The 17,042-nt window shown below is 40.5% G+C and overlaps 2 protein-coding genes across 2 annotated transcripts in view; one reads left to right on the top strand and one right to left on the bottom strand.

Moving 5' to 3' along the window:
* Kpna3 (karyopherin subunit alpha 3) overlaps positions 1-17,042 on the bottom strand; it is an 82,171-nt gene that overhangs the window by 56,215 nt on the left and 8,914 nt on the right. The window lies entirely within an intron of this gene.
* On the top strand, positions 11,165-12,186 carry LOC128107299 (cytochrome c, somatic-like). The gene has a single exon (XM_052733017.1). The coding sequence runs from the start codon at positions 11,184-11,186 to the stop codon at positions 11,499-11,501; it is 318 nt and encodes a 105-aa protein (XP_052588977.1). The 5' UTR covers positions 11,165-11,183; the 3' UTR covers positions 11,502-12,186.

Here is a 17,042-nt window from a genome sequence, read left to right as displayed (position 1 = left end):
TGCCTGCATGTGATCAGATTAAGGGTATGTGCCACCACCGCTGGACTTCTGCTAAATGGCTTGCTTTTAGCTCTGATCCCCAGGCAACTTTATTTATTAACATACAAATAAAATCACATTTCAGCACAAATAAAATATCACCATATTTCCCCCTTCTATTCTATAAAAAGAAAAAAGAAAAAAAGTTATAACTAATATAAGAAAAACTATATACAATAAGTACAATAACTATATACAATATATACAAGGAATAAATACTTAAACAATGTCTAGTCCATTTGCATTTGACAAACTCAGAGAAAATATTCCATTATCCTGTTTTGGTAAGTCCAAAATGTACCTGATTCACTTTCTATTCTAACTAACATTACTAACAGAACTATCTTATAATGTTTTTCAAATTTATACACTTACATCTCTTTAGTGAGTTTCTTCTCTGAAATTCTTAACAAGGAAAACTATAATTATAACTATCCAATCTTAACTAACTATAACTATCTAATAGTAAGATTTTGATGCTCTGTAATTAGGTGATGATTGTATTATGTATTTTGTGTGTTAACCTAGAGCCACATCATCATAAGTATACCCAAGTTCCTTTCATTAAAAACATAATTACTCTCCAATTTTGTACTGATCACTGTCCTCGTTAGTCAAAATTCTTTATAAAGCCATCTACACTACCTTCATTTTCACTCTATCCAAAATTCCATTAACACTATTCTTGCCAAGATCATCAGCAACCTTGCAACTGAGGATCTCAATCCTTATTTGGGTTGCATGTCTACAGTGTTCTGTTAAAATTATTCACTCATTAATTTTCATTTCCCTAACTTTCATAACACCATGCACCTGACTTTCTTCCCATTTGGTCGTCCTCCTCCTTCCGTCCAGGTTTCTCTTCCCTAAGTTTATCAAAAGCCCATAGGCCCTAAAAATCCATTCCAGGTTATCATATATACCTTCAATCCCAATAACCATGGACATTCTGGGTGTTTCCTCATGAATTCTGAATTGTGCAGATACACACACACACACACACACACACACACACACACACACACACACACACACTTTCTAGGTAGTGAATATGGACAGAAGATTTCAGATCTTCTGAAATCCAGACCTGAATCACCCCTTCAAGTGCAGCTTCCTTTAAGTAAACTGCTATATTTATGTTGATTTGGGAGTATTCCACAAGTCCAACAACCTTAAGGAATTTAGGCCAATAGTTCTCACCTGAGCTAAAGTATCTTCTGGATCATCACCCAGAAATGACCACAAATCCTATGATATTCCAAACCGAACTCAACATTTTCCTCTCATCTCATCTATTTTGCCCTATCTGTAACAAAAGTGGGATGTTAAAGTACCTAAAAAGTGCTTCTGAGAAATGATAAACATTAATAAGAGCTCCTGTCACTTTTACAAAGTAGGTAATTACCAATGCTTATTACCCCCTTTTTGTTCTTCACAGACTGCAACTTGGATTTCCAATTTTAGACCCCATTTCTTTTGCTCATTAAGCTTTTAATCTTAGTGGTTTTATTTTTAATTTTTAGCAAACCTGCCTGGTCTATTTCAGTTTCAGTTTCTAAATACTACTTATATTTATTTCCTTGTGTGTTGCACAAACCCTAATTGGTCTTATAATAAAAACCCGGAACCAGGTATCAGGGTGAAAGCCGAAAGATCATAGAAGCAGAGCAAGCCACAGCCACCACCTCTTACCTCACCAACACCTCACCAGATGGGAGAAGATAGGAACTGACTCTTGCAGGCTGAGGAGTTGGTGAGGTAAGAGGTGGTGGCTATGATTTGCTATGCTTCTGACCTTTCAGCTTTCACCCTGATAACTGACTCCAGGTTTTTATAATAAGACCATTTAGGGAGGGGGGGGGGGGGGGAGAAGAAACACATGACCCCTCTCTCTCCTGAGAGGAGAGAGATGGCTCAGAGGTTAAGAGCACTGACTGATGTTCCAGAGGACCCAGGTTCAATTCCCAGGCCGTCCAGTGTCCGATCACGCCAGGATTTTAAAAAAAAACAAACATTTAGGATTCGTGCAACACTTGAGCTTGGAATCGTCTGTGTTCTTTGCTTGTGCTAGTGAGACTATACAAAATTTGAAACATTTAGCCTCTAATAGTAATTAGAGCAAAAGGCAAATGATGTAGAACCTAAATACCAAAATACATTAATAATCTGGATATATAATCATACACCATACAACAACACATCACATATCTGGTGCTCACTCCATAACATAGGGGAAACAAAAAATTCCTATCATCTACTGCCAAGGTAGCTACTGTGATGTTAATGTCACAGTGGGTGCTGGCTAGTTTTGATTTCACCTTAACACATGCTAGAGTCATGTGAGAGGAGGAAATCTCAATTGAGAAAATGTCTCCACTAAGATCTGGCTGTAGGCAAGCCTACTGGGTATAGTTGTAATTAGTGGTTAATGTGGAGGGCCTAGACCATTGTGGCTGGTGCCACCTCAGAGATGGTGGTTCTGGGTTGCATTAATAAAGCAGACTGAGCAAGCCATGAGGAGAAAGCTTGTAGGTTGCACTCCTCCATGGCCTCTGTCTGCATTAGCTCCTGCCTCCGGGATCCTGCCCTGGTTGAGTTCCTGCCCTGACTTTAATGATGATCTAAAGCCTTTCCTCCCCAAGTTGCTTTTGGTCACTGTGTTTTATCACTGCAACAGTAAACATAACTAAGACACAATGTAATATATACTCACTTGGTTGTAGTGATGCTAGCTAGTGTAAATAAACCTAGCACCCTGCCAGGTGGATAAAGTATAGTATATACAACTATGTGAAGTACACTGATGCTTACTGGTGATGACAAACAAGTACACTATCGGTCTACGACTTTATTTTACTATACTTTTTTTAGTACACTTTTATTTATACTCTCACTACTCACCTGAGAACTATCCAGATCACCTTGACTGACTGCGGGAAGGCCCACCCTGATCACCCTTCCCTGCTCTCACACCGGCATTTCCAAGCTTTCACCGTGGACTAGTGGCTCTCTAAGAACCTTCCAGCTTCAGAAGCCAGACTAAGATGGCTGAGGCACCAGCCTCGTGGACTGAGTAACTAGCGGCTGTCCCCATCCCTCCCAGTGAGACAGCTATTGTGGAACTACTGACTACTGAGGCAGCAGCCTCAAGGACTGAGAAACCACCAGGTTCTCAGCCTCTCCTGGGTGATTCTCTGTTGTCACCATTTTAAAGCTGACTTCATAAATCAATCCCCTTGGTTCTGTTCCTGGAGAGAACCCTGACTAAAACAACTAAAACAGAGTGTGCTATATATAACAGCAGCAGCCTCATACATTTCATGTTTACTAGCTCTTTCTTGACCTCATCAAGAAGCCATACTGTGTGACTGGCCACACCATCTAGCTCATAGAATGACAATATTACCTAACAATGCATTTCTCAGAACATGTTCCTACAGTTAAGCAACACAACTGGATATTCAGTATAAATTACATTAAACTCAATTATGCTAAATTGTCATCATTGTTTTTATTAAAATTTTATTGTAAAGAACTTGCAAATAAACAAACATCATGAAGTGACCAGCCACAACCAGTCTATACATCTACTTCCATACAGTTAGAACAGCCAGTCTGAAACTGTGGAAACTACACAGTGGATTCTACACTTTCACTATCGAATATAACTGTGCTGGCTAGTTTTATGTCCAATTGACACAAGCTGGAGTCATTGGAGAGAAGGGAACCTCAATTTGGAAAATGCCTCCATAAGATGATGCTGTGGGCAACCCTGAAGAACATTTTCTTACTCAGTGATTGATGGGGGATGGCCCAGCCCATTGTTAGTGGGGCCACCGGAGATGTATAAGAAAGCAGGCTGAGAAAGCCATGAGAAGCAAGCCAGTAAGCAGCACTCCTCCATGGCCTCTGCATCAGCTAGCTCCTTCCTCCAGCTTCCAGCCCTGTTTGAGTTCCTGTCCTGACTTCTTTCAGTGATAGATTACAATGTAAAAGTGTAAGCCAAATAAATCCTTCCCACCCCAACTTGCTTTTGGTCATGTTTCATCACAGCAATCGTAACCCTAACTAGGACAATATTTTTATGCACTTATCCACCACACACAGTTAAAATGAGAAAAACAATTAGCTGTCATCCTCTTCCATGCATTTAGTGCTTCCTCAACACTAAAAACTATCCTTTTTCAAAGAAAATGGTATTACAGTGTCATCTCTGGAAAAGAAGCATCACTTTGATCCAAAAAGTATTGTCTAGTATGAGAAATTAAGAAGCAAATAGGAGCCTTCAAGACTCCTTTCCCATCAAGTCTTTTGGTCCATTTGTTAGAGACAAAAAAATGTAGCAGTGATGAATAGTTAATAATATCATATCAGAAACCTGAAACTATGTCAATTTGCAATCTACTATAACTCCACTGCATCTCTACTTAGAAACTAACTAAAGCTGAAAACCAAGAGAGAAAGAAGAGGGAGGGAGGGACGGAGGGAGGGAGGGACGGAGGGAGGGAGGGATGGAGGGAGGGAGGGAGAGGGGGAGGGAGAGGGGGACAGAGAGAGAATAGAATTCCTTTAATAAGAAAGATCTGAGGGGTGGGGAGATGTCTCATCAGTTAAGAACATGGCATCTCATACCAGCAACTCCAGTCCCAGGGCATGTGACACCCTCTTCTAAACTACTTGGGCACCAGGCAGTCTGTGTCTCATACAGGACTCTGTGTCTCAAGAATTTAAAAATCTTAGAGCAGCATTGTGGAATAATTTAATTCAAGAAGAATGCTAATCAAATTAGCAAAAGAACAAGTACAAAGTGTGATTATTAGAAGTGTAGAGATGACTCAGTGGTAAAAGCACCTGCTGTTCTCACAGAGGACCTGAGTTCAAGTCTCAGCACCCACATCAGGTAGCTCACAATTGCCTGTACCTCAGATGAGGGGTGAAATCTAACTCCCATTTCTGGCCTCCCTCTACCCACCGCTCCCCCCGCCACACACAAAAATTAAGGAATTACGATTATTCTTGTCATCTTGATTTGGTGACAGTTTCATGACGTACACATATGACAAAACATGCAGTTTATCAACATGCAGTTTATCCTTACATGCAGTTTATCATTATGTTAATTATCCTTCAATAAAGCTACTTGAAAATGAAGCTTAGTGAAATACTGTGCAGGCTAATTTTATGTAAACTTGACATAAGCAAGAGTTGTCTGAAAGGAGGGAACCTCAGTTAAGAAAATGCCTCCCTCCATAAGATCCTGCTGTAGGGCATTTTCTTAATTAGTGATTGATGGGGGAGGGCCCAGCCCATGGTGGGTGGTGCTACCCCTAGGCTGGTGGTCCTGGGTTCTGTAAGAAAGCAGGTTGAGCAAGCCATGAGAAGCAAGCCAGTAAGCAGCACTCCTCCATGGTCTCTGCATCAGCTCCTACCTCCAGGTTCCTGTCCTGTGTGAGTTCCTATCTTGACTTCCTTCAATGACAGACTATGATGTGGAAGTTTAAGCCAAATAAACCCTTCCTCCCCAACTTTGCTTTTAGTGATGTTGTTTCATCACAGCAACAGAAACTCTAACTAGGATATCTATGCTGTGTGATATTTTGTTTATGTTCTGACAAATAAAGCATGCCTAGAGATCAGAGGTTGGAGTTAGCCACTACTTAACCATAGAGACCAGGCAGTGATGGCTCAGACCTTTAATCTCAGCACTTGGGAGGCTCACACAATTGGGAGGTGAAGACAGGAATATAAGGCAGGTGGAGACAGCTTCTTGGGCTCATTCAGTCTGAGGATTCATAGAAGTAAGAAGTCTGTAGTGGCTGCTGCTCTGCTTCTCTGACCTTTCAGCTTTACTCCGGTATCTGACTCCTGGTTTTTATTAAGACTAGTTAGGATTACGTTTCATATATACCTACATACTTTCTTATGAATCAAAGTCTTGACAGTAGACAGATGACATAGCTGGGCAGCAAGAAGATGGTTGACAGTCGGGTGACTGGTGTGAGGAGCATAAGTGGTGCAAATTCTCACTAAAATAGGCCACAAAGGCCTTCTATAACCCATAGTGTATTTCTGGAGACTTCCTGACTTAATCAGTTCTTTGTGACATCATTCTTTAGCTGAGTGTTCAAGTAATGAATGAATTTACTAACTGTACCTTTAAAACCAAAGCTCTCAGGAAATCATGAGAGCTGTCTGCTGTGATGCTTTCTTTGAATCCATAGACTTTTATAGACTCCTGATGACTGTCAAGTTGAGCCTTTTGTAAAAAGTTTGAGAATGTATCAAGAAGAAAGCACTTTCTTTTGGGGTCTGAGTAGAGTTTTTGAGGCAAGGTCTCACTATATAACCTGGGCTGGCCTCAAATGCTGTGACCCTCCCTGTCTCAGCCTCTCAAACTTGGATTACAGGTGTTCGAAACCAGGTTCAGCAAAGAGTAATGCCTTTTGCTCCAGTTTGTCTGAAAACTGTTGCTGGCTCAGTATCTGTTGCTTCCAGTGCTATAATCTGGTGGTGTTTAGGACTAAATCTAGACTTATGATACTGTCATTTTTTGGGAGGTGAATTTGAAATGTGACAAATGTCTTCACAGTCAGTCAGACCTAGCTCAACTTCCACTGTGGACCACATATGGCTCTAACTACTAACATATTTAATGTGGCTAAAATCAAGGGTGATCAATGCAACGTGAAAAGACATGAGTAGGTCTACCACTCTCTAACTATGTGACCTTAGACCAGAGTACTCAGTTAAGAAACAAGGATACTACAATCATTATCTTTGAGCCAGTAAAGTACTTGTCCTAACAGCTCTTCTTATTAGCATTTATTATACATGTATGTGTACAATGTGTGTGCAGAAGCCTGCAGAGCCCAGAAAAGGGCACTGGATTCCCTGAAACTAGAATTATAGGCAATTGTGAGCCACCATGTGGGTATCAGGAACCAAGCCCTGGTCTTCTCTAAGAGCAGTTAATTACTCTTTTGACTGTTGAGCCTTCTCTCCAGCCTCCCAATAGCTCTTTAATAAATAAACATCTTGTAAAAATTTATTATTTACTGTACAGTTAGGTGTACTATACAGACCATTCAACTCGTGCCTTATCCTTCTACTCAATTACAACATGAATACCAACATCAAATATATGTATCTTACATACAAAAACCTGAAGGTCCAGAATGTGCATACCACAATTAACTTGTTTCAGCTTTCAGACCTCTTTCATCTTATATTGAAAATGCTGAGGGCCTGGTGTGGTGGCACATGCCTTTAATCCCAGCATTCAGGAGGTATGGGCAAGTGAATCTCTAAAAATTCAAAACTAGCCTGGTCTACAAAGTGACTTCCAGGTCAGCCAGAGCTATACAGTGAGACTGTGCCTCAAAAGAGGCAAAGAAATAGAAAACAAAGAAATGCTGATTCTGGCTAGAGATAGAGCTTAACTGTTAGTGGTCCGCCCTGCATGCATGAGGCCCTAGGTTCAGACCCCAGCACTAAGAAGTGCTGCTCTTATTACTTCTTACAGTCTGACCACATGTCTTCGTTATAGGAAAAGTAATTACAGCCCAAACAGACATTCTGCTGTGAGTTTTTATGTTCTATTGTTTGTCTTCTTTTAGGGTAATCAAATATATCAAATAGCTGAAGTAGTCACTAAGTGCCTATGCTGGCTTTTCATATTAGGTTTCCTCATTAAAGATTGCCAGCTGCAACTCAATCTACTTGGAATATTCTACCACTAAAGGCCCTGGCATTCATGCTGTGTACACACGTACTTAACCAATACCACTGTGCGCCCAGTACCACAGATTGGCAGGATTTGTCAGATTTTATACATAAATGTTTGGACTTGCTCCCTTTCCAGCACCTCTCTTCCAGGATTTCCACTGTTCTCTCTCTAGAATTACTTTTACAGTTCAAGCCAGTAATACTGTGTACTCTGCCCCAAGCAGAAGGATTATTAAGGAACCCCTAGACAAAACCCCACCAACTTATAATTTCACCAAATAGCTGTTTATTTTTTAAGAATAGGACCCACTCAAGATTAAACATGCTTTTTAATGCTCCAGTGCTTTAAAATGTTTTAAATAAATATATTTTATCTAAGTCTTATTATATGAGGGATGGAAACTTTAGGCACTATATAATCACTGACTCAGAACTCCACATACTACAGAAACCAAAATGTTGTCATTATCTGTTGTTATAGTTAAGGTTACTACTGCTGTGACACTGTGACCAAAAACCAAGTTGGAGAGGAAGGGGTTTATTTGTCTTATACCTCTGCATTGTATTCCATCATTGAAGGAAATCAGGACAGGATCTTCCACAGGGCAGGAACCTAGAGGCAGAAGCTGATGCAGAGGCCATGGAGGGGAGCTGCTTTACTAGCTTGCTTCTCATGGTTTGCCCAGCCACCTTCTTATAGAACTCAGGACCACAGCCCAGGGATGGCAACACCCGCAATGGGCTGGGCCCTCCCCCTCAATCATTAATTAAGAAAGTGCTCTATAGGCTTGCCTACAGCCCCATCTTAAGGAGGCATTTTCTCAGTTGAGGCTCCCCCATCTCTGATGGTTCTAACTCATGTCAAGTTGACATAAAACTAGCCAGCACATTTGTGTTGTCCAGGCTGGTTGAATTCCCCACCTTCCTGCTTCCCCCTGAGAACTGAGATCCCAGGTATGTACAACTAGGCCTAACTATCTTTTTCCTTTTCATAAGAAATGCTTTTATTCACATGTAATATATAACATAAAATTCAACCTTTTAAAGAACAGTAAGATAACAAACTCAGTATTTTTAAACATTTGTTAGTGTTCTGTGTGCATGTATGTATAATGAGGGGACACATATGTAGTGGGTAGCCATTCCAGCTTTGATCTGGAAGTTCCAACCCCCATTGAGACTTCGGCAACTGTCACGCCTACAAGGCGGGGCCAAGGGAGGCGCCGGGGGACCCAAGATCTGGATCGGCGGGCGCTCTCTCTGTTGCGGGACCCTGGACTGGAGAGGTGGACTGAGCAGAGCTCCAGAGAACACCGCTGGACTGTGATACACCTTCCCCAGACTCCGCGACCTACCTATTCCTTAATTTGTAAGTTACGCCATTAAATAAATCTCCTTTTATCTACGTGGAGTGGCCTTAATAATTTCACCAATATCTGGCGCCCAACGTGGGGCACGAACCCACGACCCTGAGATTAAGAGTCTCATGCTCTACCGACTGAGCTAGCCAATTCACCAATACACATATGCCACAGCATGTATGTAGAGGTCAGAGGACAACTCTATGGAGTAGGTTCTCTCCATCCACCTGAACATAGGTTTCAGGCTGCCACATCTGCAACAGCAAGCACTGTATCCATTGAGTCAACTCACTAACCTCTGCATTTGCTGTATGAGACAAGGTCTTTCACTCAAACTCTAGTTTACCAACTTGGCTAGCTGACTAGCCAGTGAGTTTTAGGATCTGCCTGTCTCCACAATTCTGTAAGCCTAATTTTTCACTTGAGTTCTGGGGATCCAAACTCAGGCATTCACGTCTGCACAGCCATCTCCTCAGCCCTAGCCTGGTAACTGTGGAATTCCTCTATGTTGCAACAGCACTTGACAAGCACTGTTCCACTGCACAGGTCACTACACTCTAGTTACTCATTCTTCAGGGGCACTTTGAATTGTGATACTGCTACTATTTATGCATGCTTTCCTATCTTTTAGATATACACAGGAATAGAGGCTAAAAGTGCTCCAGAAACACCCAGGGAGCTGTGTATGAGGTAGTTACAGTTATAAATAAGACAGTTTATAAACTATAATTGTTTTTAAATGTACATAGAAGCTCAACTCGTTATTCTCTACGTTATAGTTCTTTGAAAGTTCAAAAACAAAACTGACTTCCGCTTTTGTGCAACTGGGAACAGTACTGCCAACTGTGAGTGGGTGACAACTTCGTATCTCAGAACTGTTTTCACCTCTGTGACAGAAGGAAGAGGTTGGAATCATTAATTAAACTACCAATGTTCTGCTAGATCCATTAAAAAATTCAACTAAATATGAAGTCTACACTTTGAATTTAGTTTACCAATTCTAATATATGCTAGAAAATATATTTTAGCTAAATCTGATACAACTAAGTGAAATAAACTATAACTGTCATAACTAACAATACAGCAAAATAGCACAGCAGTCCAAATGCTCCTCAAACTACTGCAGTTACCTGGGCAAACCCACCATGTGTGACAGAAGCTCAGTGTGAGTATACATTAAGTACAGCTAATCCAGGGCAGTACATATGGCAGGGCAGCCACATACCAGTTGGTAAGATTAACTTTAAAATCTGAACTTACGTATCATTTTCAAATCATGGGAAAGTTGAAAACCTATAAATCAGAAAACTGAAATACCCAAGTCAAGGAACATCTTCTGTGTTTCCTTCAGCTAATCCCTCATTCCTGGAAAGGTCCTATGCTGTATCCCCAAAGCACCTTTTCTTCAAATATCACCCCCTTTAAAACATTCTCTACATGTAGCCTAGCTTCTTAAACTGTAGGCTAGGACCCTATATGAGGTCTTGTAGCTGAATTTCTCTTGGGTAACAAGAAATACAGCAATAATAAAAAATTTTCAAATGTCCAACAATAAAAAAATTAGCCAAAAATGTTTTACTAAGCCCCAGGTGTTTCTAGGCTTAACCATGCCATGCCAAATCATGAGTTTATTACAGCCTCAGTTCTGACCATGTGTGCACTTCACATTGCACTCCATTTCATGCCTGAAACACCTCTGGCTCGGATTCTAAACTATTACATGTTATAAACTTAGAGCTTCATACATGTCTTCTGCTCTTCTAGAGAAACATAATGGGGGGCTGAGGGAATGGATCAGTGGTTAAGAGCACTTGTTGCTCTTGCAGAGGACCCAGTACCCACATGGCAGCTCACAATCATATATTACTCCAGTCCCAGGCGTCCAATGCCCTCTTCTGGCCTCTACACACATGGTGCACAAACATACATGCAGGCAAAACATTCATACCCATAAAAATTTTTTTGAATTAAAAATTAAATCCAGGTTAGAGAGCATCCAGGACATCCATCTTCAGGTCGTAGTTTTTATGGGACTGATCACCCGGGAGCAAAATAAAAATGGGTGATGTTGAAAAAGGCAAAACGATTTTTGTTCAGAAGTGTGCCCAGTGCCACACTGTGGGAAAGGGAGGCAAGCATAAGACTGGACCAAATCTCCATGGTCTGCTTGGGAGGAAGACAGGTCAGGCCGCTGGATGCTTGTACACAGATGCCAGCAAGAACAGAGGCATCACCTGGGGAGAGGACACCCTGATGGAGCATTTGGAGAATCCCAAAATGTTTATTCCTGGAACAAAAATGATCTTCGCTGGAATTAAGAAGAAGGGAGAAAGGGCAGACCTAGTAGCTTATCTTAAAAAGGCTACTAATGAGTAATTCCACTGCCTTATTTATTACAAAACAAATGTCTCATGGCTTTTAATATGTACCATAATTTGATTCATACACCAAAATTTAGATCATGAATGGCTAACCATGTTTTTATTGAACAGTCCTGATTTAAGTAAAACTGACTTGTAAAGTGGGTATGATCTTTTTAAAAAATAACAATTCCAGTCGCATAAATAATATCACTGCTCTCCCTTTCTCCAGACAGGAATGGACTTAATTCTACTTTCCACAAAGATGGGTGTCACCTCAAACTTATTGAATGGTTGTATACTTAAATGTATATAACTGGGAATATGAGTATGTTTAAACACTGGGAAAATCTACCGCCGTCTCAGGAAAGAGAAGACTCACCTGTGATTCAGTTTGTGTTCACTGGCCTGTTACAGGCAATGGCTACATGTCAGGAAGCAACTGTCTACTCTTGACTTAATGATGTCATTTTAGTTAGAATTCCTTAAGTCAAAGAAAGCTGCCTTTTACCACTGAAAGGTACTTTTTGTAGTCTATGTATAATATCAAATAAAGAGTATTTAGCACTTTAAAAAAATTAAATCCAAAAGAAAAACTCTTTGTGTCTACGGGCCAGTAAGACAGCTCACTAGATAAAGGCATTTACTGCCAAGCCTGAGCACTGAGTCCAATCCCAGGACCCACACGATGGAAAGATAGGACTGACTTCTGTAAGCTGTCCTCTGACCTACACACACACACACACACACACACACACACATACACACACACACTAAGTAAATGTAAACTTTTTAAATTAAATTGCAGAATGAACCAATGGTCTGAGTTTCATAAAAAGCCATCAAATGATTTGGGGCTTGGGATTAATACAGAATTTCCAACAGTTTCTGAATAGCTTTAAATATACTTCTACCATTTTATGCTACATATTTATGTGAAGTATCATTCTCAGCACTGATGATCCACCTCACTACTATGCAAAATTGTTTTGTCTTTAACATATGGTAAAATTACATGTATACCAAAGAACTGATTTAAAATAAATTTCTTTATGACTATCAGTAAATGTTTTATTTGTATACCTATTTTATATACCTATACATCCAGTGGGGGAAAAGTTTACAAGCCCTGCTCCAGAAATAACTCTGTCAAAGAAAGAAACGAAAAGCAAGCCATCAGATTCAGTAGTCTGTTAGCTCCCCTGCTGCAGAGCATGTTCATGTCTTTATTTGTCCAGATCCTTTCCACCTAAGGCCCCTTTAGGATCCGAGCCCTTCAAGTCCCGCTCACAACTTCTCCTGACCACAGGATTCTTTCATTCCTTTTCTAGCCAGGTCCTTGCTTCTTTCTACGCTTATTTCTTCAGTTTAGCCTGCCATTCTGAACAAACGAGAAGAAAACTTTCCATCTCTCTTGACTGTAGCTGTTCCTTTCCATTAATACCAATTATTTAGATCAAGGTCAAACTAAACGAGCTCAGCTTCCTCAACTCAAGTTCACTCCTTACCCAGCATGGCAGCATCCAGCCACTGTCATTCTCCTAGCTCTCCATTTCTCCCTGGTCTGTAAGTGCCAAACAAATGGCTCCTATTTCTTATGACCATCAGACTTCTCCAAGGCAGTGGCCTTCCAACTACTCCCTTACAGGGTATCTTTCCCCTAATGTTCTGAATCTCTGAATTACAGCTAAGTTTCCAACAGACCCATTCTTCAGCTACATTCTTCCCTTAGTCGTTCAATTGGTATATCCTAAGGGTTCTTTCCTTTCCTGGTTCCTTTTCCTTCATTATTACTAAAGGCTTCATCAACACTATCATCTTCTTAAAAAATTACATCCATTTATTTACCATAGAGGCCCTGGTAACTGAACTCAGGTCTTCAGGGTTAGCAATAAGGCTTTTACCTGTTAAGCCAGTGGTTCTCAACCTTCCCAATACAGTTCCTCCTGTTGCGGTGACTCCCAACCTTAAAATTATTTTGTTGATACTTCATAACTTAATTTTGTTACTGTTATGAATTGTTAATATAAATATCTAATACACAATATATCTGATATGTGGCCCCCAAAGAGGTCACGACCCACAGATTGAGAACCACTGTACATCTTAATCATTTTCCTCCTAATTGCTTTAACTATTTTTGAAGTTTCACTACTGACCACACAGCCTGTAAGCCAAATCTGATAACCACCTGATTTTATAAGCATGGCTACTGTTCCTTTTGTGCTCAAGGCAGAGATGAGTAGCCACAATGGATGAAATATAGCTCTCCAAAATGTAAACTATTTGGGCTTCAAAGATTATGACTGTTTACAGAAAAAGCTTGTCAACCTGTTCTACAATGTAAAATACACCAAATAAATAGCTGTAATAACTTTTCCTGCTTATGAGTCCCAATGCCAATGCTATTTCAGACCATCTATGAGATTTCTAAGTATATTACTCCCAATTTGTTTTTTTTGCTCTCCCCAACACACCTCTTACATTGCAACCAAACAACAAAGAACAGTTCTCTATGCACAAATCACTCCACTTACCACCTGGGAGGAGAGGGTCTCCACAATCTAGCTATCCTACTCAACTTTCTAACCACTTCACATTTAAGAAATTCTCCATTATTTTAGTTCCCTAAATACACCATGTTGCCTCTTCCAGGCCCACCCAACACTACTACCAACTGACACACCTACCTTGAACTTAAGCAAAATCATCTTCACAAAGCCTTCTCTGACTCGCCTAGGCCACTTCCTAAGGGACCCACTGTACTAAGAACACATTTCCATTAAAGTATTTCTTTGCTTTCCATGGCTCCTGTACTAATCTCATTCTTCAAGAACGCCGAGGCAGAGTGGGTGGATTACTAAAGGGTGGAGCTGTAAAGTTGAAAATCTGGGTCTTGCCCCTTTCTAGTTGCATGTTTTTAAGCAATTTACCTAACTCACTTTCTCTATCCACGTCAGAACACTTGTGACAATTAAAGTATTTTTAAAGTATTCTTAAAAGCCAAGTGTTTTGCTCACAGTTAAGTGTTCCACAATTACTGGTTATTGTTATCTCCAATGTCTTATCCCTCAAACTCAGTTCAGAATTCAAATAGCTAACTGCTAAGTGGAAGAACTACAAGAAGCTTCTTCAGCACACATTCTTTTCAGCTTCTGAGACTTCTATATGAACATTTAGATTCCAGAACTCATTGTCTTTATACTCGAGCTGTTTCAGCTGGAATGACTTGTTAAGGTTTGCCTAAAATCCTCCTAAACAGTCAGTCCTGTGCCCTAGGAAGTCCTTCAAATCCACACAAACCAAGACAGTTGATCACCTAAGAATTATGTTACCAATATCACTGACTTGAGGAAGGACTGAGGAGGTCCCACTCAAGATGTAAATGCCTAGAGCCAGCCAGGTGCCTCAGTGGGTAAAAACACTTGCCACCAAGCCTGGCAACCTAAGATCAATCCCAGGACCCTCTTCACCTTTTCTATGGTGAAAAGAGAGAACAGAGTCCTACAAACTGTCTTTCCATGTGCCTTACTGCTGCCCAGTGGTAGTCACTAGGTCAGGTGTACACAATGCATTAATGACACTGCAGTATTTTCAACATATGATGTGCAAATAAACACAAACACACTATCCCAAATAAAGCTTTTCAATTTTCTTAAAAAGAAATAAACACCGGGAACAGAATGTTATTGGTCTAATTTGTGTTAGCCAGAAAAAGGTGAGGCACTTTAAGCATAAGAGATGGACGCACTCAGATTGAAAAAAATCCCACCACGAAAACTGGTCATGGTGGTAAACACATATAATCCCAGCATGTGGGAGGTGCAGGCAAGAGGATCAGGAGTTCAAGCTTAGCCAAAGCTACCTAAGACACAAAACAGAAATCCAAGGTATCCAATGACAGGAAAGTAGCCTCCAAAGCCAAATCAAAGCACTATTACCGAAATGGTACAATAGACATACCATCATTGTTTGCAAATGACATGCCTGAAGGCTGTCCTTCCAGAGCTGCTTCAAGTACAGTCTTCCTGTAACCTACTCCACTTCCTCAGGTCTGGTCAAGCACAGCCTTTGTCTATACTCCACCAGCATGCTACAAATTACAGGTAACTTAGCACATGACACTGAATTTGTTTGTTTGTTTTTGAGACAGAGTTTCTCTGTGTAGTGTTGGTGCCTGTCCTGGACCTCGCTCTGTAGAACTCGAACTCACAGTAGATCCGCCTGGCTCTGCTAGGATTAAAGGTGTGCGCCATCACCTCCCAGCATGACACTGAATTATTATACATAAGCGTAGAGAAGAGTCTCCCCCTAAAACTCCCTACATCAGAAAAAAATATTTCATGGAATCTTTCTTAAAAACTCATTTTTATTTTATGTGTACGAGTGTTTTGCCTACATGTATGTCTGAGCACCACATGCATGCAGTACCTGCAGAGACCAGAAGAGGGCACTGAATTCCCTAGAACTGAAGTTGCAAATGTAAGGCGGTGAGCAGTCCCACGGGTGCAGAGAATCACACCCTGGTCCTCTGGAAGGGCAGCCAGTGCTCCTTACTACTGGCCATCTCTCCAGTCGCGTATATTTATAAACTTTATGACCAAACTCTGCTTGGAACACAGGAAAACACCAAATGCTACTGAATCTGTTTTATAATCGCGAGGGTCTGTGAATCAAATAAAATGGGAAGAGAAGGCCACTACAGGAAAACATACTGACAATATCAGAAATAGTAGATTCAGCCCCTCAAACGTGATGAAGAACAAAAACTTCATGGGTGTTAGAATAAAAACATCCAATTTTAACTTATCTAAGAAGCTGAAGGCATTATCTATAAAAAGGAAACCCTAATGTCCATATGCATAACAGCTATCTAAGGACAGAGAACAGTGTAAGACGTTTTTAGAAACATGGCATTCCAATGAAAAGAAAAACTGGTAGGTAAAGAACTCTGGAGCCCCGAAGTCTGACCGCTGAGCCACTCACTACCTTTGCTTCCTCTGGCACCACTTACAAATGACCTGGCAAGCAAGCTGTGCACTAAACCCCTGATCAGCATCAGTATCTCTGACTGAAACTCCCTAGATCAGAAAAAAAAAATATTTTCATTTTTGAAATCATTCTTTCAGAATAATTCCATATCATAATCGACATGGAGAGGCTATGGCAAAACCATAGAAATGACAGTTACAACGCCTTCCAGTTTTACTGTCCCTTCCCTTCCAGATAAAAGAACAGACTTGGAAGTGATGATACAACCAATCCTTGTCCTAGCAAAATCAAGCCGCTTCAGGAATGGTGCCACTTACACAGACAGTACCACTGACTCAGAAGCCAGGAGTTCTGGAATACACGTTGTAACCTCTTCACTTGATAGCAAAAGTTCATGTTACTTGTCTCTCCTTCAAGTGTTGTCCAGTACGTCACAACTCACCAAAATAACGAAAATTTCATTTCAGTAAATACAGTAACTTTCATATTTGTGACATTAAACTATTCTTTATTATAAAAATCCTCTGATCAAATATTATCAGCATATATTCTAAAACACATAGAT

This window comes from Peromyscus californicus, unplaced genomic scaffold (genome assembly GCF_007827085.1).
Source record: "Peromyscus californicus insignis strain IS unplaced genomic scaffold, ASM782708v3 Scaffold_12__1_contigs__length_115047231, whole genome shotgun sequence".
Lineage (NCBI taxonomy): Eukaryota > Metazoa > Chordata > Mammalia > Rodentia > Cricetidae > Peromyscus > Peromyscus californicus.
The sequence above is the reverse complement of the archived record's forward strand: the minus strand, read 5'-3'. Positions and strand labels throughout refer to the sequence as shown.